Source organism: Mercenaria mercenaria, chromosome 1 (assembly GCF_021730395.1).
Source record: "Mercenaria mercenaria strain notata chromosome 1, MADL_Memer_1, whole genome shotgun sequence".
Classification (NCBI taxonomy): Eukaryota; Metazoa; Mollusca; class Bivalvia; order Venerida; family Veneridae; genus Mercenaria; species Mercenaria mercenaria.
Genome location: NC_069361.1, coordinates 35,520,479 through 35,544,512, shown reverse-complemented (window position 1 = coordinate 35,544,512; position 24,034 = coordinate 35,520,479). Strand labels below are relative to the sequence as shown.

The window sequence follows — 24,034 nt, the reverse complement described above, 5'->3', positions numbered from 1 at the left end:
TTCCGTCCGTCAGACGGTCTTTCCATCCGTCTTTCCGTCCTTCCGTCCGTAATAAAATTGTGTCCGGTCCATATCTCCTAAACCCCTTGAAGGATTTTCATGAAACTTGGATCAAATGATCACCTCATCAAGACGATGTGCAGAACCCATGAGTCAGCCTTGTCGGTTCAAGGTCAAGGTCACAACTCAAGGTCAAAGGTTTGAGCCTGCCATTTTGTGTCCGCTCTATATCTCCTAAACCCCTGGAAGGAATTTTATAAAACTTGGGTCAAATAATCACCTCATCAAGAGGATGTGCAGAACCCACGAGTCAGCCATGCCGGCTCAAGGTCAAGGTCACAGCTCAAGGTCAAAGGATTGAGCCTTCCATTTTGTGTCCGCTCTATATCTCTTAAACGTCTTGAAGGAATTTTATAAAACTTGGGTCAAATGATCACCTCATCAAGACGATGTGCAGAACCCATGAGTCAGTCATGCCGGCTCAAGGTCAAGGTCACAACTTAGGGTCAAAGGTTTGAGCCTTCCATTTGGTGTCCACTCTGTATCTCCTTAACCCCTTGAAGGATTTTTATCAAACTTGGGTCAAATGATCACCTCCTCAAGAACTCATGAGTCAGCCATGTCAACTCAAGGTCAAGGTCACAACTGAAGGTCAAAGGTTTTACCTCTGTATCTCCTAAACCCCTTGAAGGATTTTCATGAAACTTTGGTCAAATGATCACCTCATCAAGACGTTGTGCAGAATTCATAAGTCAGCCATGTCAGTTCAAGGTCAAGGTCACAGCTAAAATCAAAGGTTTACCCTTTCACTATCCAAAGCAGTGGCGGGGGATTTAGCTGTCTTTCAGACTGCCTTGTTAAAAAGGGTTCTGCTTAGAGCTAAAAATATTAAAAAACATTTAAACATCATCTTCTCAAGAACACACCAAACTTGGTCTGTAGCATCCTTGTATGTCCTTCCCTAAATTTGTTATAATGTTACAGCTTGGCCACTTTGATGGGTTGCTTGAGCTTAAAGTAGAATTATAGATAAAAAAACCTTTAAACAACAATAAGTTCTTCTCATGAATCTATTATAGATTTACAAAACTTAGTCTGAAGTTTTCTTTCTACATGATCCTCTCTAAAATTTGTTCACAAGGTTCTTCTTGTTCCTTTTCAAGGGCTGCCAGAGCTAAAAATAGAAAAAACCTTGAAATTACTTTTTTTGTATGAACCACAAATGGTTCAGCTTGTTCCTTTTTAGGGGCACAAGAGCTAATAATGAAAAATCCTTTTAATGATGTTTTACACCAAACACCGCCTGTAGCATCTTTATGTGGTCTTCTCTCAGATTTGCTTAAATGGTTCTGCTTGGCCCCTTTCAAGGGCTGCTAGAGCTAAAAATAGCGAAAAACTTTGAATGATTTCTTCTCATGAGCTACATGATGGGTCTTGACCGAACTTAGCCTGTCTGTAGCACACTTATATTGATCTTCCTAATATTTCTTCAAATGGTTCCTCTTGGATTGTTTTAGAGACTGCCACAGTGAAAATGTAAAAAACCTTTAAAATAACTTTTAATGAACTGCTTAAAAGATGTTCACCAAACATAGTCAAAAGCAATGTCTAAAGGTCCTCCTCAGTCAACAACTTAGTTTCATTTGGACCTCTTGTTGTATAAAATAATATAAAACAGAATTACATTTCTGATGGAAATCTTGCTCTATGTCAAAGGTCTTTTTGTTCCTTAAAGTTAGGGATGGGAACAAATACTGAAATCAATATTTGAAAAGTCAGTTTGCCATATTCGATATATTCAAATATCCGGCTTGTTTTAATGGTTAAGTTAAAATAGATTAACAAGTGAAAAATGTTGTAAAGTTTTTATGTGAGTGTGAACATTTTTAAGATATACTAGACTCAAATTTCATATTTGAAACTGTGAAAATTATTACATGTAATTTCTGTAAACAAAACATGAAACAAATTTATGTGTAATCATGATGCTATGCATACAGTTTAAAATAGTATGCACTTAATGTATGTATTGTCAAACGCAATACATATATGTACTAACACTAAAAAACTTCTTACAAATTTTAACAAACAACTGTAACTACATGCCATTTATTTATGAATGTACACAATTTATATATTTATGTCTTCCCCCACCTCTAGCCTAGGGGAGACATATTGTTTTTGCCCTGTCCCGCAGGCAGTCCATCTGTCACACTTCATTTCCGATCAATAACTGGAGAACCATTTGACCTAGAACCTTCAAACTTCATAGGATGGTAGGGCTTATGGAGTAGATGACCCCTGTTGTTTTTTGGGGTCACTCTGTTAAAAGTCAAGGTCGCAGGAGCCAGAACATGAAAAACCATTTCCGATCAATAAGAGAACCACTTGACCCAGAATGTTGAAACTTCATAGGTTGATTGGACTTGTAGAGCAGATGACCCCTATTGATTTTGGGGTTACTCTATTAAAGGTCGAGGTCACAGGGACCAGAACATGGAAATGCATTTCTGATCAATAACTTGAGAACGATTTGACCCAGAACCTTCAAACTTACTAGGGTGATAGGACTTACAGGGTAGTTGACCCCAGTTGTTTTTGGGTTGACTCCATCAAGGTCAAGGTCACAGGGGCCATCTGCCTGTCACACTTCATTTTCGATCAATAACTGGAGAACCATTTGACCTAGAGCCTTGGATGTTAGGTTTTATGAAGTAGACGACCCGTATTATTTTTGGGGTTACTTGATAAAAGGTCAAGGTCACAGGGGCCTGAACATGGAAAACTGTTTCTGATCATTAACATGAGAACCACTTGACCAAGAATGTTGAAACTTCATATTAGGATGATTGGAAATGTAGAGTAGATAACCCCTATTGATTTTTGGGTCACTTGATCAAAGTTCAAGGTCACAGGGGCCAGAAATTGGAAAACTGTTTCTGATCAATAACTTGAGAACAATTTGACCCAGAACATTCAAACTATATACTGGTAGGTTGATAGGACTTACAGAGTGGATGACCCCTATTGAATTTGGAATCAAATGAGCAAAGGTCAAGGTCAAAGGAGCCTGAACATGAAATTTTAAGCTTACAGTGTGGATGACCCCTATTGAATTTGGGATCAAATGAGCAAAGGTCAAGGTCAAAGGAGCCTGAACATGAAATTTTAAGCTTACAGTGTGGATGACCCCTATTGAATTTGGAATCAAATGAGCAAAGGTCAAGGTCAAAGGAGCCTGAACATGAAATTTTAAGCTTACAGTGTGGATGACCCCTATTGAATTTGGGATCAAATGAGCAAAGGTCACAGAAGCCTGAACATGGAATTTTAAACCGTTTCCAATCCATAACTTGAGAACCACTAGGCCCAGAATGTTGAAACTTCTTGGAATGATTGGACATGCCGAGTAGATGATCCCTATTGCAGCCAACCATTGGTGTCTCTTGGACTTTTGCTTCTGTCCCCTATTGACTTCTTGCCGATTACTACTATGTATTGGTGAAGACATGCACTTTTCTACAAAAGCATCTTCTAGTAATAATGTTAAATACATTTGATGAGGATTTTCTACATTTGAAGTAAATGTCTTAGAATAAAATATTTTAGTGAAAGATGTGTACTGGTATCTTTTAAGGTACTCTGCACATTTAAACCTTACCCTGCTAAATTTCTATAATGAACTTTTCCATCTTTCAATTTGGACAGTACCATTATCTATCTGTTAAAAGGAGTGCATACAAAAAACTAACCGACTGAATGGCAGCAGTGCAGGACATGATCTGCACTAGTCTCAGAGGCGGTTAAGCTGGTAAATCAGATTTTGATCAAGTAATGGGTTTGGTCAAAAGTTTGGCAAGTGATCATTTACATTTATTTCTGATCACTGACTGTTTAATGAATGTTAGATTTTCACTCGAGGTGCCTAGAAGTCATATGAGTATGAGCTATTGTATTATATTTGTCAAATATTTACTTTTACAAATATGTATATAGATGAAATTCAGTTAGAATGTAGATTTGTAAGAACATTATAACCTCCCTTTACGCAACCAGGATAAATTGGAAATATATTATGAGTGCTGAAGCTACAGAGTATTTAAAACACGTGTTTTGGTTCAGATTGTTGAAATATATTAATATCTATCAAATGCAAATTATATTGAAATCAAAAGCAGAAGTCCACCTTTTAGATACTTTCTTATTAAAGGAGAGTAATGAAAAAAAAAACAAAAAAACATACATTTCATATTTGGAACTGACTCTTTGAAATAGGTGTCTTTTGTTACTTAAATAAATCTCTAACAGAATATACTAGAAATGAAAAATGTCATAAAATGTGATTTACCTCCTTTGATAAACTGTTAGTAATGACACAACATCATTTGACTTGATAACATAGAGTAAAGCACGGACTTAGCAAGCAGAAATGAAATCCATTTGTAGCTTGAATTTTCGAAGAAAAAGAGCTATTGCACTCACCCAGGGTTGCCGTCGCCGTTGGTTAAGGTTTTTGATAAAGTAAAATATCTCTGTTACTATAAAAGCTATAGACTTGAAACTTAAAATAGTTATTTAGGATCAAAGTCTACACCAGGAGAAACAATCCCCACAACTCTGATTTGAATTTTGACAGAGTTATGCACCTTTTTAACTTAGAATTTTTTCGTTAAATTTTTGATAAAGTCAAATATCTCTGTTACTAACAAAGCTTTTGACTTGAAACTAATAATAGTTATTTTTCAAAGTCTACCCCAGGAGAAACAATCCCTATAACTCTGATTTGAATTTAGACAGTGTTTTTCCCCTTTTTAACTTAGAATGTTTTGGTTAAAAGTTTTGTAAATTTTTTACTGGCAAAGCTCTAATTCAGAGTCAAGCACTGAGAAAAGTCGAGCGTGCTGTCATCAGGTAGGTCTTATATGAATTAATGACAGTGGTACGTAAATTTATTAAAATGGCAATATTACGATCTTTCTAAGGATAAAATATAATACTGTGGCTCATTTTGCTTTTGTTTATAACGCAGCTGCTACATTTCTTGTCATGAATTTAAGATATGTCAGTTTCTTGTTAAATCCTGTTTTCGATAATTGTTTTCGCTAATATTTGCGAAGGTTTGAATATTAATAGAAAATAATTACATAATTGAATCCATTGATTATTAGTACGTCCCTGTATAAGTTACTGTTTAATATTAAATGTAGTGCTTTTCTAAACATGTTTCACCATATTATAGATCATAATTATGACTTTGTACATTTATGACTGTGAGAAGTTTCATTAAAATCAATATTGTAGAAAATTTCTGTTTACGTAAATGTTGATAACAGTTGTGATTTTCCCATAGAGTCCCATTATGAAAACCAGTAAGAGGTCAGGTCCAAACTTTTCAGATCAGACTATGACCCCATTCATTTTATTTTATTTTCAAATGTCCTAAGTTAGGATATTCTGAAGTTTTGAAAAATCGGTATTTAATGGAATTCTACAGTGGAAAATTTTTTGACCTGAATGTACAGAACTTCCTTAAAGCGAACATGACAAAAAATTATGAAAGTAACAATGACTCATGTTGATTGCAGATTATATTCATTGTCATTGATAGATTATCACTTAAGCAGATCGATCAAAGGGATTCTCTTGCATGTCAGATCTTAGGAAATGTCAAACTCCAAAATATTAGATCAGTTGCCATGGTAATGCATGCAACCAGCAACTAGAGAGCACAATGCTTGTCCTGATTGTATCCCCTGTGGAGGAAGGATTATTAATGAAATTGCTGTATCTGCTTTTTCATGTCTGAAGGAAAAATTATTTTTTTTCAAATACTTCATAAAACATGAAAAAGTCATTGTCTTTTATATTTCTTTACATTTTTTTTATAAATAAAACTGGTTAAACATTTATTCTTTATTCTGGGTGATTAATCAGAGTACTAAATCTTTCCACATGCTAAAATTGACATAAAAGATGAAGCGTTCAGGAGATAACTCAGTGATGTTTATAAATATTGAAAGAGAATGTGTAATGATTATCTCCCAATAAAATAACGTTTTTACGCCTTGTCCCACTGTGCGTAGCAATCTGCTTTCATTATCGCACTGCGCCATCATTAAATTTATTCTCTGCACTCATGTGAAGTCACATTTATCACTGGCACATTTTCGTTCCCAGACTGTAACAGGGTGCATGTCTTCCATTGAAGGAAACTGTAACTTAGGTAGGAAATATCTTTTTTAATTTTTTTAAAGTAAATTTTATGTTTTTCATAATAAATTATGTAGGCAATGCAAACTCAAATCATTCAATTATTGCTTTATTTTCTTTCACCAGTTTATTTATTTAACATTACATTGTATGTCCTGTTGAGTAATTAAGTAAATGATAATGTGTTATTGGATAAGATTTTTTTAGCCTCGACTATTCAAGGAATAAGTAGAGCTATCCTACCCACCATGGCGTTGGTGTCACACCTTGGTTAAGTTTTTTTTGTACCAGTCAACATTTTGACAAAATGTTTGGAGATAAAGCTTTGAAACTTTCAACACTTGTGTACCATCACCATGTCCAGTTTTAGTCAAGAGTACATAACTCCATCAAGGATTTTGGCTGAATTATGCCCCTTTTTAACATAACTTTTGGTTAAGTTTTTCATACTAGTTCATATTTTGTGTAAACTGTTTGACTTGTGGCTTTGAAACTTTGAACACTTGCTTATCATCATGATTTCCATCTGTAGGCAAGAGTACATAACTCTGTCAACTATTTTGGCTGAATTATGGCCCCTTTTGAACTTTGAAATTGGTTCAGTTTTTTTGTACAAGTCCATGTTTTGTCAAAACTATTTGACATGTGGTTTTGAAACTTTAAACTCTTGTTTATCATCATGATCTCCATCTGTAGGCAAGAGTACATAACTCTGTCAACTATTTTGGCTGAATTATTTTTGAAATAGATCAACGCTTGGAGATCACAGAAAAAGTTTTAAGCTCCCAAATGTTTGCTTGAACATTGTTTCAGTAGATGGGCTCAATTCATACAGCATTGGACTGTCCAGATTGGTACACTGAAATGCACCTTGGTGTTTCAGTCAGCTATTCTGCATGTCTGGCATGCGTACCAAATTAATGTCAGTGCACAATTTAATGAAACTTCACACAAGTGATCAGTACCAACCTTAGTTGTGCATGATGCATGTTACATTCTTTTAGATAACTATTTTGCATAGTTATGGGACTTTGTTTTTTGTTAATATGCTATACACAGAGTCTGCATATGCAATCTTGTGTACAGCTAATCTCCGGAACCATAGCACACAATTTAATGAAACTTCACACAAGTTAATGTCAGATCAATACCAACCTTAGTTGTGCAAGGTGCATGTTATGTGCTTTCAGAAAAGAGTTATGGGACTTTAATTTTTGTTACTATACTAAATACATACAGTCTACATAATTATGGAGTCTTGTGTGTGTCAGATTGCAAAGTACTGTGTCATTGCGTGTAGGGGGTACATTCATCACCTTCAGTGATAGCTCTAGTTAATTTTGGTAAAAAATAACATTCAATTAGATTTTGTTTTAAGACTGGTCTTATATCCTAAGGACCAGTATTCTGTATTGTTCTAAATCACCTTTGCAGAATGGAAACTTTTGCAGAATGGAAATATTGTATACCAGTACTTTCAAGGAAAATTGTACAGTATCCAGTGTTGCTCTTTCAAAAATTTATTTTCTTGAGGAGTAGTTAAATGTTATGACAAAAGTTGAAGTAAAAATGTAAGATCTATAAACTAACAACAATAAAGTAAGACATGAGTGAATTACTGTTATAAAATATGATGCCAAATCCAAAATGAAGAAACAGTGTTACAAGAACATTTTGATGTACATTTTGCTCTGACACATACTGGGCATGTATCTTTTGTGGTTTTGTTAATTAACTCAAGTTACTCACTTATTCACTCATACATGTGGTATTTATGACTAATTATTTTTTGGGAGCATTAACCCAGCACCATTTCCTGGAAAACTTCTGCTTATAATGGAGATAAGCCTCAATAGGTTTAGTGATATATCAAACACATCATGTATCTATAATTAGTAACTTCTTTATGTCCAGAACATATTCTGACAGCTGCTTGCCACTCAAGTATGTCTCTTGGAGTAATTTATTGTGTTACTAAAAATCTTATTAATTCATATAATTAACTCATTTTATATTTTCTTCTTTTGAGGTAAGTGGTATCGAAAAATGTTGTTTTATTTGTTGTTTTGCATACTTTATGTTAATGATAAAAACTGTGAAAAAAAAGTTTGAAAAAATCAGGGTAGATTCTAATTTTGGAATTGTTTCACTGGTCAAATTTTTTTTATAATTGTATTTTACCTTGAGAATGAAGGTGATGTTGCCAATTTTACAAATTAACACACAGATTGCCAATAGTTCATAGAATGGTTTTTATACGCCCGAAGGGACGTATTGTGTTCAACTTCATAATGACGCCGGTGTCTGTCTGTTGTCCATCAGTTAGCAATTTCTTGTCCACACTGTAACTCTTGGACCCCTTGAAGGATTACAAAGAAACTTGACACACATGTTTACCACACCGAGACCACTTGCTGAGTGCATGGTTTGGATGGCTTGCTTCAAGGTCAAGGTCACATTTAGGGGTCAAAGGTCATATGACTGTTTCATGTCCACTCTGAAAACTCTTGAACAGCTCGAAGGGTTTTTAAAGAACTTTGCGCAAATGTCCACCACATTGAGACGACGTGCAGAACGTATGTTTTAGATGGCAGCGTTAAGGTCAAGGTCACACTTAGGGTCAGAGGTCATACCTTAGGGCGTAAATTGCTCTGCATTGCAGTGCTCTTTTTGATTCATTAGGTAGGTCCAGGCTTTATTCTATGAAACCTGGATAGATGACATTACGACATTACTTCCACTATCAAACATGCAGAATTACCTTAATTTTGATATTAAAATTTACAGAAAAAAATGTATAGAAAATTGGCAGGTTGTCTTTAATGCTTACATGCCTGAATTTTCTCATAGAATAGCTAATAACTAGTTTTCTATTGCAGTATGCGAATGACAGAAATTGAAAAGAGGGGTGATGGAAAATTATTGAGCTGCTGAGGAGAGACTTTGTAGAGGGGCAGGTATGGAGAGAGGCAGAGATGAGGTGCAACAATGGAGGAAAAAATACGAGGATCTAGAGGCTTCACTTCACAGATTTCGACAACAGGCTAGCACGATTAAACAGTCTGTTGGCAAAGAGGTTTGTTAATTAAGTTTACTTAAGTAACATTTAAACACATTTTCTTTATACTGATTGTTATTATGTCTGCTCCCCCAACTGGGGGAGACATATTGTTTTTGCCCTGTCCGACTGTCACACTTCTTTTTCGATCAATAACTTGAGAACCATTCAACCTAGAACCTTCAAACTTCATAGGGTGGCAGGGCTTGAGGAGTAGACGACCCTTATTGTTTTTGGGGTCACTACATCAGAGGTCAAAGGGTCCTGAACATGTAAAAACATTTCTGATCAATAACTTGAGAACGACTTGACCCAGAATGTTGAAACTTAATAGGATGATTAGACATGCAGAGTAGATAACCCCTATTGATTTTGGGGTCACTCTATTGAAGGTCAAGGTCACAGGGGCTAGAACGTGGAAATCCATTTCTGATCAGTAACTTGAGAACCATTTGACCTAGAACCTTCAAACCTCATAGGGTGATAGGACTTACAGTGTAGATGACCCTTATTTTTTTTTTGGGACCACTTCATCAAAGGTCCAGGTCACATGTGCCATCGTTTCGTCACACTTCATTTTCGATCAATAACTGCAGAACCATTTGACCTAGAACCTTCAAATTTCATAGGTTGGTAGGGCTGCTGGAGTAGATGACCCCTTTTATTTTTAATGCTCAGGTGAGTTATTATGATCGCTCGATGTCCGTTGTCTGTCGTCCGTCAACATTTAGCTTGTGTATGCGATAGAGGCTGTATTTTTCAAAAACTAGGTCACTAGGTCAAATCAAAGAAAAACCTTGTGTATGCAATAGAGGCTGTATTTTTCAACTGGTCTTCATGAACTTTGGTCAGAATGATTACCTTGATGAAATCTAGGCCAAGTTCGAATTGGGTCATTTGAGGTAAAAAACTAGGTCATTAGGTCAAATCAAAGAAAAACCTTGTGTATGCAATAGAGGCTGTATCTTTCAATTGATCTTCATGAATTTTAGTCAGAATGATAGTCTTGATAAAATCAAGGTCAAGCTTGATTATGGGTCATCTGGGATCAAAAACTAGGTCGCTAGGACAAATCAAAGAAAAACGTTTTGTATGCAATAGAGGCAGTATTTTTTCAATTGAGGTTCATGAAGTTTAGTCAGAATGATTACCTTTATGAAATCTAGGTCAGTGTCGAATATTGGTCATCTGGGGTCAAAAACTATGTCACTAGGTCAAATCAAAGAAAAACCTTGCGTATGCAATAGGGACTGCATTTTGCACGGATCTTCATGAAATTAAGTTAAGAATGGTTGCCTTGATGAAATCGAGGTCATGTTTGGATATGGGTAATCTTGGGTCAAAAACTAGGTCAAATCAATTAACAACTTTGCGTATGCAACAGAGACTGCATTTTACACCTAATCATCATGAAATTTGATCAGAATGTTTGTCTAGATGAAATCTAGGTCAAGTTCGAATATGGGTCATCTGGAGTCAAAAACTAGGTCACCTGGTCAAATCAAAGAAAAACCTTTTGTATGCAATAGGGGCTGCATTTTACACTGGATATTCATAAAATTTAGTCAGAATGGCTGCCTTGATGAAATCTAGGTCATGTGTGGCCAAAATACTAGGTCATTAGGTCAAATCAATGAAAATACTTGTTTGAGACCACATTTTTGGTCCAATCTTAATGAAAATTGGTCAGAATATTTGTTTCTTCGAAAACACTAGGGCAAACATGTTTACACTGTTATGGTTCATTTCTCAGGTGAGCAACCTAGGGCCATCTTGGCCCTCTTGTTTGGGTTACTAGATCAAAAGTCAAGGTCACAGGGGCCAGAACATGGAAAACCGTTTCCAATCCATAACTTGAGAACCACTAGGCCCAGAATGTTGAAACTTCGTGGAATGATTAGACAGGCTGAGTAGATCATGCCAACCATCAGCATCTCTTTGACTTTCGCTCTTGTCCCCTATTGACTTCTTGCCTATTACTACTATGCATTGTGGGGAGACGTGCGCTTTTCTACAAAAGCATCTTCTAGTTTGTATATAAAGTTCTCTCAGTTTTAACTAAATTGATGACTGCTTTGGTTGTGACAAATCCTCATGCCATTGCTAGAGTGCAAGGTGAAAAGTGAAGTGCATTGAAATGAAGAAGCACTAATGTCCACATTTTGCTCTGAGATGAGGGTACCATAGTTTGTGATTTTATAGATTACAGTCAAATTTAGACACAGACATGATCTGATCTTGTGACATACTGATTAGGAGTCTTATACCTTCCTCATACAGCCACATAGGGGTTGTCAAACTGCACTATTATCTAGTAAGACCTTATTCTGTCCAGACAGAGGTCAGACAAAAGCATTATTGTACATTTGGACTGATTATCAGCTGGTATACTTTTTTTCTTTACACTCTTTTCTACTTCAGGCAGAAGAAATCAACCTCCAAGTCTGTACATTATTTGTAGACATATATTTAGGTTGTGCCAGTATATGTTTATCTGTCTGAACATTAGACATTTGATCTCTGATATAAGAATAGCAGAAGCTTTCTTCTTTTTACTGTTAATTGATGAAAGATAGGAAAATGAAGTCAAATCTCTGTGCATCTTTCAAAAGGTCATCGTTGGACACCCACGACAATCGATTCTGTTACGCTTCATTCATCGGATGCGGTGACAAATAGATAGTCAGTCGTGGGCATTCGATGATGTTATTCAGTTAGCACGGGGCAGTATTCTTGTCTTAAGAGATCTGCAGAAAGTTTTGAATTATTCTCACTATTTGCACGGTGTATTAAATGTCTTTTCCCACAGACACAAACTAGACACTTGTACTGTTGTTTATTAGGCTTCATATCGTCATGAGGGACAGTATACAAAGCAAATGACAGCACATTATATCCTTAAGATGAACTAATACAGTTGCTTATTGGCTACAAAGTAAGTTTTCTGTCTGCTAGGCTATAATCACTTTCAAATTATAGCTGTTCAGTCTGATATATTGTCTGAATTTGCAGTACAGAATCTGAAACAATTTGTGGTAAAATATCAGTTGTCTTGAGTCGTTTCAGTACTGTCTAGTCTGGGTAATGGCTACATGTTTTTCCCCATTTATTTATGGTGTCGAGTCCTATTTGAAATATCTTATTACGAACATTTGAAGATATACTCTGTTATATGGTGTCTTGAGAGTTAAAAAGGCCATTACTGATTTTTCTTATGTAAGAAGGCTTCGTATGAAGCTGACTGAGCTATGCTGTACACCAGGCCGGTTACAGAATTCATTAACATCTAGGCTAAGTTAGACACACATGCATGCATCTAAAATGTCTTTCATTTGCTCTGTTCTGGGGGCTTTGTTAAGCTCCTTACCTCTTGTCCAGTCGCTGCAGTGTTAAACTTCACTGGTAAAAGATGAATTGGTGCCCGTGAATGGCTGCCCTTGTCTCTGTATATAGTAAGTAAGTAAAGACTTTATTTTCTGTGGATTACACATTTGGCATATTAACCAATTTACAATAATTATGGTCCACAACATTATGTATTCATAGTTTTAACATGACATCAGAAATTGTAACAGACCAATCAGAGAGCTGCATATTTAAGTACCTGACTTTTTACACTTACAAAGTTCGGCATTTTAAAAATGGGGTCTATGAAAAAGTCAGAGTAAAATGTAGTGATATCTCAAGAGAAATTAGTACCATTTCGCAATGTTTTGGTCATGTTAAAAGTATGAACTTACGAATGGAATATGTGAGTGTAAAGCACCTTTGAACATGTTTATCATGAAAACTTAAAAGGGTTCTAGGATGCTTTATAAACAGGTTGTAATATACAATGAATAATACAGTATTAATTTACAAACTTGAAGTTTGGATTCTTTTAGAATATCAACAGAAATATATATAAAAAAGTTTTAACCTTATGTTACTAATATACTTATTCTTGTGAATAAATTAAATGTATCAAACTATGTCAGTAATAATATTTCCAGGGAAATGTGTTGCAAATATTTGCTATTATAAGCTATTCATCTGTATTTTTTTGGTGAACAACAGCCAAAATAAGGTTTTAGAAAATTAGTAGACAATCATAACTTAAGGGGAGATCTTCAGGGCAATTTTCCACATGATATGATGTCTGCAGTTAAATTTGAACGAAATGTATCATTTTTTGTCAATAAAAAAGTAATTACAAACAAATGAAAGGGAAAGATTAAGTTTATTCTTCATTACAGTAAATTGTTTTTTGATGAGAGTAATATTGACAAAGGGTAGATAACTCTGTTAATGTTTTTGTAATAGATAGAAAACCACTATAATTTATAGTCTTTATTTAACATCTTTAGATAAAGTCTGTTATATTTAGCCCTCGTAATGGAAATGTAATGAAAATTGTCATACAGTTAAATAGCAGCAAATGTTAAGTATTTTCACAGGTTTTTCAGGTATTCCTATAATGCCGTACAGGTAGAAATGCTGTCTGTTCAAAGTGAATAGCTCCAATATGTTGGACTGATGTATTTTGAGTTTCCTGTCAAAGTCTATTTATCTCTGGAGATAATTATGATCTTTTATAGAGCAGAAAAAATACATCTTAGGTGTGATAAGTATCTGAGAAATGAGAGAAATGTTCAACATGGTGATACAGTGTAACCTTGTTTAAGCAGCTACTACATGAAGCAGGTATTTTAAGATTTTAAGATTTGTCATTTAGTAGTCTGTTGGTTGCTAATTTGCTGTGGTCAGTCTGTAAAAAAACTTTTATGAATATAGCCTTGAAAAGGAAGCTGCTTAGCAAAGGTGGTCACTAGCACTGGTTTGACTGTTTCAAGCAGGCTTTTCCCCTTCATGTTTTTAATGGTCAAGAAAAAACAGAAGGTACCTATCTTGACATTTTATCAAAAAGAGACAGGCATCAAAATAAGACTACAGACCTGCTAGCCAGTGAAAGTCATGAAAGTTTAAGACACGCAGAGCAAGGCTTGAACTTACAGTGAAAGTTGAATGATTCCAAATTTGCAACCTTAACTCACTGGTCCCTAAGGCCCCTGGGACATTCTTTCTAGTTTAGTTTGTAATATACCTGAATAGCAGTTATTAGCATGAGGAAACCATCTAGTATAACCAGTTAAATGAAGTGCAGAAATTTGTAGGGAAAGCGGTAGATCTGTAAAACCTCTGTATTCTATAAATAGTAAATCCATTGCAGAAATTAATTGTTAAGCTGCATAATTGCAACAACCGAATTCTTTGATTGAATACCTTGCGGAATTCCAATTGCAAAAGCCGTTTGTAGAATGCGTATATTCCATGTTAATCTCATTATAAATGCAGTTTTCCGTGGCAGATGTATCATCGTAAGCTGTTTATGAAGCGATAAAAACCGAAGGATGCAAGCGTGGGAAAATATCTTCGGCAGCTTATCGTAGATGTCATGTAAAACAGGTTATAATACACATTTTCATCATATTTACGTCTCCAGCGGTAATAGAGTTTTTACATAAAGGAACATTAAATGGAGGAGAAATGATCATGATTTCGATATAAAAGTTAGGATGTATAAAATCCCTTAGAGACACAAACATTAACTCAGCCTAATCGTGTGCACTTGGTATTTCAAGTGGTTATGTGCGAAATGAAACAACACATTTGTTGGTTCCCACAAAGTTTGGGTATGCAGTGTATGCATTGATTGTAAGGTTTTATGATTCAAGAAAAGAAAGGGAAAAACGCATTTAAAGAGTTAATTTTGTACTTAAATATCTATACTTTTATCTGTACAAGAAACTTTTTATCTTGAACTCCATATATTCTATCCTGCAAATAAATGCCCCCTTCCTCCAATATTTTCCAAAACAGAAACGGAAACTTTTTAAGTTAATTTCCATCATAAAGTGAATACCAGTTATTCATCTATTGGAAGTGGCATTTGTATTCTATATTGACAAAAAAATGCATATAAAATGTTTTGAGGGCCTGAAATACCCCACTAGTGCCACCACAGGGTTTAAGAAAGGAAATAGGATCTTTTAAGATAAGTATAAACATAAAAACTGATAGTGCTAACATAAAAGTGAATGACAGCAAGTGTTGGTAAAAATATCTTTATGCAAATTCCACCCACATGTCCAGTTGGAATTGAAACAATATAGTTGAATATGAAAAGAAGGTGTAAGTAAGGGGGAAAAAAACAACATTATAGAACATAATCGACAAAGAAGGCTTGAATTTTCATCTAGAAAAAATACCTGGAACAGTCGTTTCCATGCAAAATTACAGTTACTTTTAATTTTTATTGTGTGGATAAGAAGAGAAAATGTTTGTCTCAGTTTTGGTTGACTTAATATAATAAACATTCAGCCAACAAAAATGACATTTTATACTTTGATAAACAATCCTGCTTTGTTTTGAATAAAAGGCAAACATATCAAGGGAAATGATAAATCTTCTATAATAGCCACAGAGTCTGCTGTTTCTGCACCATAGAGAGTGATACTGGGCAGTCTTTATAGTTTTATGTAAACCTTTTATGATAGAATGGTAGAATTTGATGTAAGATTATGATATAATGGTTGTAGTATTATCTTAAGAGGTTTTTTTTTTTTTTTTAGAAAATTATGTCCGACTCGATGTCATTTCACATTTTTCATACACATTATCTTCTTTATTGTGTTATTTTGAAAAAGGTTATTTTATTTTGAAGTTAAAGTTTCAACTTATTTATGTCATAAATTGTATACCAGTCTCTTAACTTTAGGGTCTGATTGGTTTATTTCAAATTTTATTTTTAGCTTGAATATTTTGAAAATTTTCAAATACTTAAGAGTTTTGTTGTTACCCTTTCATGGGAGTTGGCGTCTGAACCTTGATGACAGTCGACATTTTCCAGTCAGATAGATAGTCTACATATTTAGCTGGTACAAGAAGCTAAGGATCTACTTTAACTGCCAACAAATGCCAAAAAATCATAGGAGAATATACAGTCATATGGAAAGCACCAATTGTCTTTATGGGTCTTAAATTAACTGTAAGCTTTTTAATTCACTTAAATGTTTTGGCTTTTTTTGCTTTCGGTTTAGGCAATCTAGTTTGTGCTCTTGTTGAAATGACTCAATTGTTCTTGTTTGACATACTTGTTGGCTGAAATGGCAAGATTTCTACCTGTTTGACATAATTTTATATGATCTAAATGGCTGAATTCCAGGATAAGACGGATTCTTTATTTCTTAACTGTAAAAATGATGCATTAACCAATTTCTAAGTACTTGTAATAATGAGAATCTGTTGTAAGCTTGCTGTGGGGTAAATCCAGAATTAGACAAGTCAGGGCTACAAATAGAATTACCATCTTGAAGATGAATATATTGGAATGTCTGTTTGCTAAGGTATGTTAGGTGAAATTAACGAGATTGTTTACAGAGTGGAAAACAGTTAAGCCATTATTATTATTATATCTTTGTTTTTTGAGTCGGCTAAAGGCTGAAAGCCTTTTGACGAGTCCTTGCTGTTCAGCGATTCTCTAAATGGACCGAATAACACGTGAAGGGATGTAGTTCCATTAGATTTCTCAAATTTCAAACAGTTCACTGCATGAATGAAGTTAAGTTGTGTCAATTCCCTTTGCTATGACCAATATACGATGTAATCTGTCATATTTATGACTTGTAATTGTGCAATACTCGAATGTAACTCATTAAGCATAAATGTGCATTTTAAGAATTGCGCAGGCTTACAAAGCTTGCGTAACATCCAGCGAAAAACAAAAAATAGTTCCACAGGGCTCCAGATAAGATGCGTATTAGCGTAAATTACGTATAGAAATAATGCAAATACGCATGTCTAATAATTTCTAAGCGTATAAAAACGTATATAAAATTACAGAAACGCACACAATGCTTTTTAAAAACAAAATCTGAATCGTCTGGATGCGTTAGGTAACATAGCCGATCAGCCTTAATTCTCCCACATTGAACGTATACACGCATCGTATGATTTCTATAAACTTTGCGTGGGTTGAATTTTGCAGTCAGTAAACGGATAAATTATCGGAAGAAGAAGCTCTTACTGGTTTGTTTGGTTACTACTGATATTAAAAATGATTTTAATTCTTATTTTTCGAGAAATAAACAAATCGGCGAAACATTAAATTGTATTTTCTTGTAGTTTTTGAAATCGAAAGTAGATCGTCTATGTTTGTCTGCTTTCACAAAACGAAACAACTTTTTTAAGAAAAGATTTAAATAAGAGGTAATTTAACCATAAACTTCAATGTCAGATACTGCCAATTGCTGCTAAATGTCTCTCCGTATCATCACAATTTGTAAAATATATTGTTGAAACTGGAGAAAAGTGTAATCGTATCCGGATATAATATTTTGGATAAATATTGAGCTGTGTTATGAAATTTTAAGAAAAAAAACTAAAAACAAACTGAAACAGGTAGACTATACTGTCAGTACATCAATCATTAGCCGACTCGGGCCCTTCAGGCCTTTGATTTTCACTGTGCTAGTTGCTTGAAGTCATATTATAAAGTAATTGCTACCAGTATAGCCAAGAATATCTGACTCTTCCTTCTCAGCTTCATTGGTTTCTTTCTGTATTGGCTGGGTTTTTTTTTTTATCCCTTTGAATTTAATTTCGTTTGTATTCAGCACTTTCTGTTTTCTGTCCTTTGAATGCACCTTTTTCTATTTCCTTCCCTTTGTATTCACCTATTTCTGTTTCCATCATTCTGTATTCAGCATGCTCAATATTCTTCTTTCCCCTGCTCATTCAGCTCTCTCTGTTGCTTTTCCTCACTATTTCCTTCCCTCTATATTCAACTCATTTTATCTGTTTGTATTCAGCTGCCTTTGTTTCTCTCTCTGCGTATTCAGCTGACTCAGAGTATTTCTCTCTGTATTCTGTTCTATCTGCTACCATTTCTTTCTGTTTCATTTTATTTGAATTCAGGGCTTTCAATTTCTTTCCCTATGTATTCAGCATTTTCTGTTTCCATCCCTCTGTATTTATCACTGTTTATTTCCTTCTGTCATTATTCAACGTTTTTTATTAGTCCCCTACTGGTTGAAAACCAGTTTCGGGGACTATAGGAATGCACTTTTCCGTCATTCCATCATTCTGTCATTCTGTTCGTCAGCAATTTCGTGCCCAGTCCATAACTCTTTTATCCATGAAGGGATTTTAATATTACTTGGCACAAATGTTCACCATGATGAGACGACGTGTCATGCGCAAAACCCGAACCCCTAGCTTAAAGGTCAAGGTCACAATTGGAGGTCAAAGGTCAACAGGGCTTTTTTCCTGTCCAGTCTATAACTCTCCCATCTATGAAGGGATTTTAATATCACTTGGCACAATTGTACCTCATAATAAGACGATATGTCATGCACAACTTTCAGACCCCTAGCTCAAAGTTAAAGGTCACACTTAGCAGTCAAATGTTAACATGGCATGAACAGGGTCTGTTTCATGTCCGGTCCATAAGTCTTTCATCCATGAAGGGATTTTAATATTACTTGGCACAAATGATCCCCAGGATGAGACGACATGTCATGCGCAAAGCCCACCCCTTGCTCAAAGGTCAAGGTCACAATTGGAGGTCAAAGATCAACAGGGTTTTTTTCCTGTCTGGTCCATAACTCTCCCATCCATGAAGGGATTTTAATTTCAATTGTTACAATTTTACTTCATAATAAGACAATGTGTCATGCACAACTTTCAGACCCCTAGCTCAAAGGTCAAGGTCACACTTAGCAGTCAAATGTTAACACGGCATGAACAGGGTCTGTTTCCTGTCTGGTCCATAACTGTCATTCATTAAGGGATTTCAATATTACTTGGCACAGATGTTCCCCATGATGAGACAACGTGTCTTGCGCAAAACCCGGAGCCCTTGCTCAAAGGTCAAGGTCACCATTGGGGTCAAAGGTCAATAGGGCTTTTTTCCTGTCTGGTCCATAACTCTGCCATCCATGAAGGGATTTTGATATTACTTGGCACAAATGTTCCCCATGATGAGACAACAAGTCTTGCACAAAATCCGGACCCCTAGCTCAAAGGTGAAGATCACAACTGGAGGCCAGAGGTCAGTAGGGTTTTTTCCTGTCCGGTCCAGAACTCTGTCATCCATCAAGGGATTACAATATTACTTGGCGTAAATGTTCCCCATGATGAGACGACGTGTCATGCGCAACACCCAGAACCCTAGCTCCAGAACCCTAAGGTCAAGGTCACACTTTGAGATCAAAGGTCAAGAGGATTTTTAACTTTGTCTATAACTTTGTCATGCAAAACAGGATTTAAATATCAGTTGGTACAATCATTTTCCTGGATGAGACAACATGTTGTGCGCAAAGCCCCGGCCCTAGGTCTAAGGTCAAGGTCATACTTAGAGGTCAAAGGTCAAATTCAAGAATGACTTGTCTGGAGCATTTCTTCTTCATGCATTTTGATGTAACTTGGCACAAATGTTCACAACCATGAGGCACACTTTTTTTATGCCTCCGCTCTTATGAGTCCGTCTGTCTGTCCGACGTCCGTCCTTCATAGAATGTTGTGTCGCGCCTAGCTCCAAAAGTATTTGACGTAGAGTCACAAAACTTTACAGAAATATTGGTCAGCATGTGCAGTTGTGCATCTGGGGTTTCGCGTCTGGATTCATTCAGTCGTGTAGGAGTTATGGCCCCTGATTTAGTTAAAAATTGGTCATTTTAATGTTGTGTCGTGCGTAGCTCCAAAAGTATTTGACCTAGAGTCACCAAAGTTTACAGGAATGTTGGTCAGCATGTGCAGTTGTGCACCTGGGGTTTCACGTCCGGATTCATTCAGTATTATAGGAGTTATGGCCCCTGACTAGTGATGGGCAAATCGGTTAGATTTGCCAATCGATTAATCGGCATAATCGGACAAGCCAACCGATTCGATTAAACGGATATAATCGGATAATAGGTTACTCTAGTTGCATATATATAAGTTCACCTCACAGTGAATATTTTATGTCATTACTTAAGAAACGAACCACACAGACGTCAAATATCCTATTTCTGTTGTATCCCTTCATAGACAGATTAAGTTAACAGCATAAAAATAAAATATTTGTGAAGGTAGTAAACTTCAAATTAGTTACTCGTCATAATTTCACCAGGGACTTATCCAGTGACATTGTGTTATTAAAATAAAATTATTTGGAGCAAAAAAAGTATTACCGATCAATTAATTCTTAGTAAACGACTGGAATGAGTTCAATCCCACAAAATCAGTAATTGAAAATACCTTTGCTAATATGCTTGCGTAAGTCTTACAGCATGCTTTGCATATTGCCATACTAATGTCAAGAGTTTAGGTTGATGGTTTTCCCGGCTTAATTTTGTAAAAGCCATATATCTTCCAAAATCTGGGTGATCACAATGACCTCAATTTCTTTCGAGACTTTGGAGGTAGCCATTTTTACGTACAGTAGTTTCCCTTAGCAATTGTCCCAAAAGAACCGTAAATACCGGAAAGAAAAAGGTCAGAAAGAACTAAATTACCCGTTTAGGGTGCAAAGTAATTAATTGGTCAGGGAAAAGTGAAGTCGGCGATCGCGCTCATGAGTGCAACGCCGACGATTATTCAATTGTCGCTGATTGTTGGCCCATCACTACCCCTGACCTAGGAAAAAATTGTCATTTTAATGTTTTGTCACGCGTATTGTTTTCCCAACATTGATCTGTGTCCTTTGTCATGTAGTGGGGGCATCTGTGTCCCATGGACACATTTCTGGTTTAGAATTACGTCCCTTTATTGTAACTATAAATAGATTATGTTGTAACTTTTTTTATTACTGACCGTAGGGAAATATCGAGACTACTCTTGTGTGGGACAACATGTATGGTACATCCAAATTTTAGGCGGTTTTTTATGCCCCCGAAGGGAGGCATATAGTTTTTGAACCGTCTGTCGGTCTGTCGGTCCGTCAGTCTGTCAGTCTGTCAGTCTGTGCGCAATTTTCGTGTCCGGTCCATATCTTTGTCATCGATGGATGGATTTTCAAATAACTTGGCATGAATGTGTACCGCAGTAAGACGACGTGTCGCGCGCAAGACCCAGGTCCGTAGCTCAAAGGTCAAGGTCACACTTAGACATTAAAGGATAGTGCATTGATGGGCGTGTCCGGTCCATATCTTTGTCATCGATGGATGGATTTTCAAATAACTTGGCATGAATGTGTACCACAGTAAGACGACGTGTCACGCGCAAGACCCAGGTCCGTAGCTCAAAGGTCAAGGTCACACTTAGACGTTAAAGGATAGTGCATTGATGGGCGTGTCCGGTCCATATCTTTGTCATCCATGGATGGATTTTCAAATAACTTGGCATGAATGTGTACCACAGTAAGACGACGTGTCATGCGCAAGACCCAGGTCCGTAGCTCAAAGGTCAAGGTCACACTTAGACGTTAAAGGTCATTTTTCATGATAGTGCGTTGATGGGCGTGTCCGGTCCATATCTTTGACATTCATGCATGGATTTTAAAATAACTACGCATGAATGTGTGACACAGTAAGACGACGTGTCGCGCGCAAGACCCAGGTCCATAGGTCAAAGGTCCTAAACTCTAACATCGGCCATAACTATTCATTCAAAGTGCCATCGGGGGCATGTGTCATCCTATGGAGACAGCTCTTGTTTTATCTATCTTTACCTGGTAAAGAGTTTCTTGTGGACTGATATTTTATAATAATTTTTTTTTTTTTTTTTTTTTTTTTTTTTTTTAAGGTTAATTTCACTTTTTTGTTACTATAAATAACTTTTATAACTTTCTGTATAATCGGCCAAAAAAAATTTCCAAAACAACTGTATGTTTTTATACATGTATATGCAAATTTTAATCCAAGTGCTTTGTTATATTATATTGTATATATAGTACAATATTGTTTAAAATCAGTTCAGTTCATTATGTTATACTGCAGTAGAGAAAATTAGGTGCCTTCCAGTAGGGGACTTTGTATTGCATGGCAATACTTCATTCACTTGTTTCCTTTCCTTTTACTTTGTATTTGTGTATTCAGCCATTCATAATTATTTCTTCTGTATTTAGTTTTTTTCTCCTTTTTCATGTTTCCAACACTTCATCAATTTTGAATTCTTTGTTCTGTGTCCAACATATTAATGTTTATTTCTTTCTTTATTCAGCATTTTATGTTTTAACTTCTTCTGTTCAATCTGTTGACTCTGTATCCAGTCCACTTAAGTTTTTTCCACTTATTAAGCATTTTATATTTCCTTCCTTTGTTGCAAAGCCCGCCTGCTTAGCTCAATAAGGAAAGCCCAGATCTATGGATCGTTGGATCGTGAGTTCGGTCCCCAGGCGGGGCTTATGTTCTTCGTGACGATTTGATAGAAGACATTGTGTCACTTGTCCTCCACCTCCGATTCATGTGGGGAAGTTGGCAGTTACTTGCGGAGAACAGGTTTATACTTGTACAGAATCCATAGGTTAATTGCCCGCCATTATAAAACTGAAATACTGTTGAAAAATGGTTAAACCCAAAACAAACAAATCATTGTTGCAAAGACTTAATCTGTAAAGTATAACCTTCTCCAACAGTTTAGCTTCAAGTACTAGTGATATGTCCAGATGTGTGTCTTGAAGCATATCTTCCCAGTGATTTATGTCATTGCTACTTATCTTTTCTTTGCTACTGGAAGAATGCAAGTGTATCTAGAATTTAATTGAAGGTGTTCTCAATAAATTAGCCATAATGCTGGAATCTGATTAGAGAAAGTAATAGGTGGATAAGTTAGATGATAAATGTTAGCATCATGTGAGATTAAGTGGGACCACCTGTTTAACTGTATGTTTCTAGAACTGATGGTAAATGGCCTATGACTTGATTTTCACCCACTGTTTATTCCTGTAGGTCTATTTTAATTGTTTATGGAGATTTTGAAGCCAAGAAGCCATGTTTCTGTTAACCAGTAAAGATTATTTTTAAACTAATAAGATAATGTACTTAGTTGGATATATCTAAAACTGTTTTAATTTACTAGTTGGTCAATAGTTGAACAAAAAACGAACATGTTAACAACATAGTTTGGAGTGCTGCAATCTGTCAAATACAGTAGGGTATTGTTTTCACCTTGTCAGTCTGTCTGATTTCATATCTAAATCTCTTGAAGGATATATTAATAAACTTTTTGTGGAATATTTCACTCTATCAAACAAGAAGAAGAACCAATATTCCAATGCAGCCAAGGTCAAGGTCACAACATTACCGAATTCTCATCTCTTCATTATAACAAGTTCTGTATGGAATTTGTATGCTGTGGGCAAGATATGTGACACCTTTTTGTGAACGCTCTGCACTGCAATTAAATGGAAGACAGGAATTATATATCCCCCAATGGAGTTTCTGCCCTGTGTGTCTGTCTGCCTGTCAGTCCATCCATCACACTTCATTTCTGATCGAAAACGAGAACCATTTAACCTAGACCCTTCAAATTTGATCAGGTGATAGGGCTTGTGGAGTTGATGACCTCTATGGTTTTTGGGGGTCACTCAATCAAAGGTCAAGGTCACAGGGGCCTGATGATGGAAAACCATTTCTAATCAATAACTTGAGAACCACTTTATCTAGAACCTTGAAACTTCACAGAATGATTGGACATGCCAAGCAGAATATCCCTATCGATTTTGGGATTAGTAGGTCAAAGGTCAAGGTCACAGGGGCCAGAATATGGAAAACCATTTCCAATCAATAACTTGTGAACCACTTGACC

The 24,034-nt window shown here is 35.9% G+C and overlaps 1 protein-coding gene across 1 annotated transcript in view; it reads left to right on the top strand.

Annotated features, from left to right (window-relative positions):
• LOC123542370 (pleckstrin homology domain-containing family H member 1-like) overlaps nt 1-24,034 on the top strand; it is a 140,231-nt gene that overhangs the window by 2,216 nt on the left and 113,981 nt on the right. The window contains exon 2 of the mRNA XM_053539950.1: nt 9,090-9,286. Coding sequence (XP_053395925.1) covers nt 9,170-9,286 — 117 coding nt within the window. The 5' untranslated portion in view covers nt 9,090-9,169. The remainder of the gene's footprint in view (nt 1-9,089; nt 9,287-24,034) is intronic.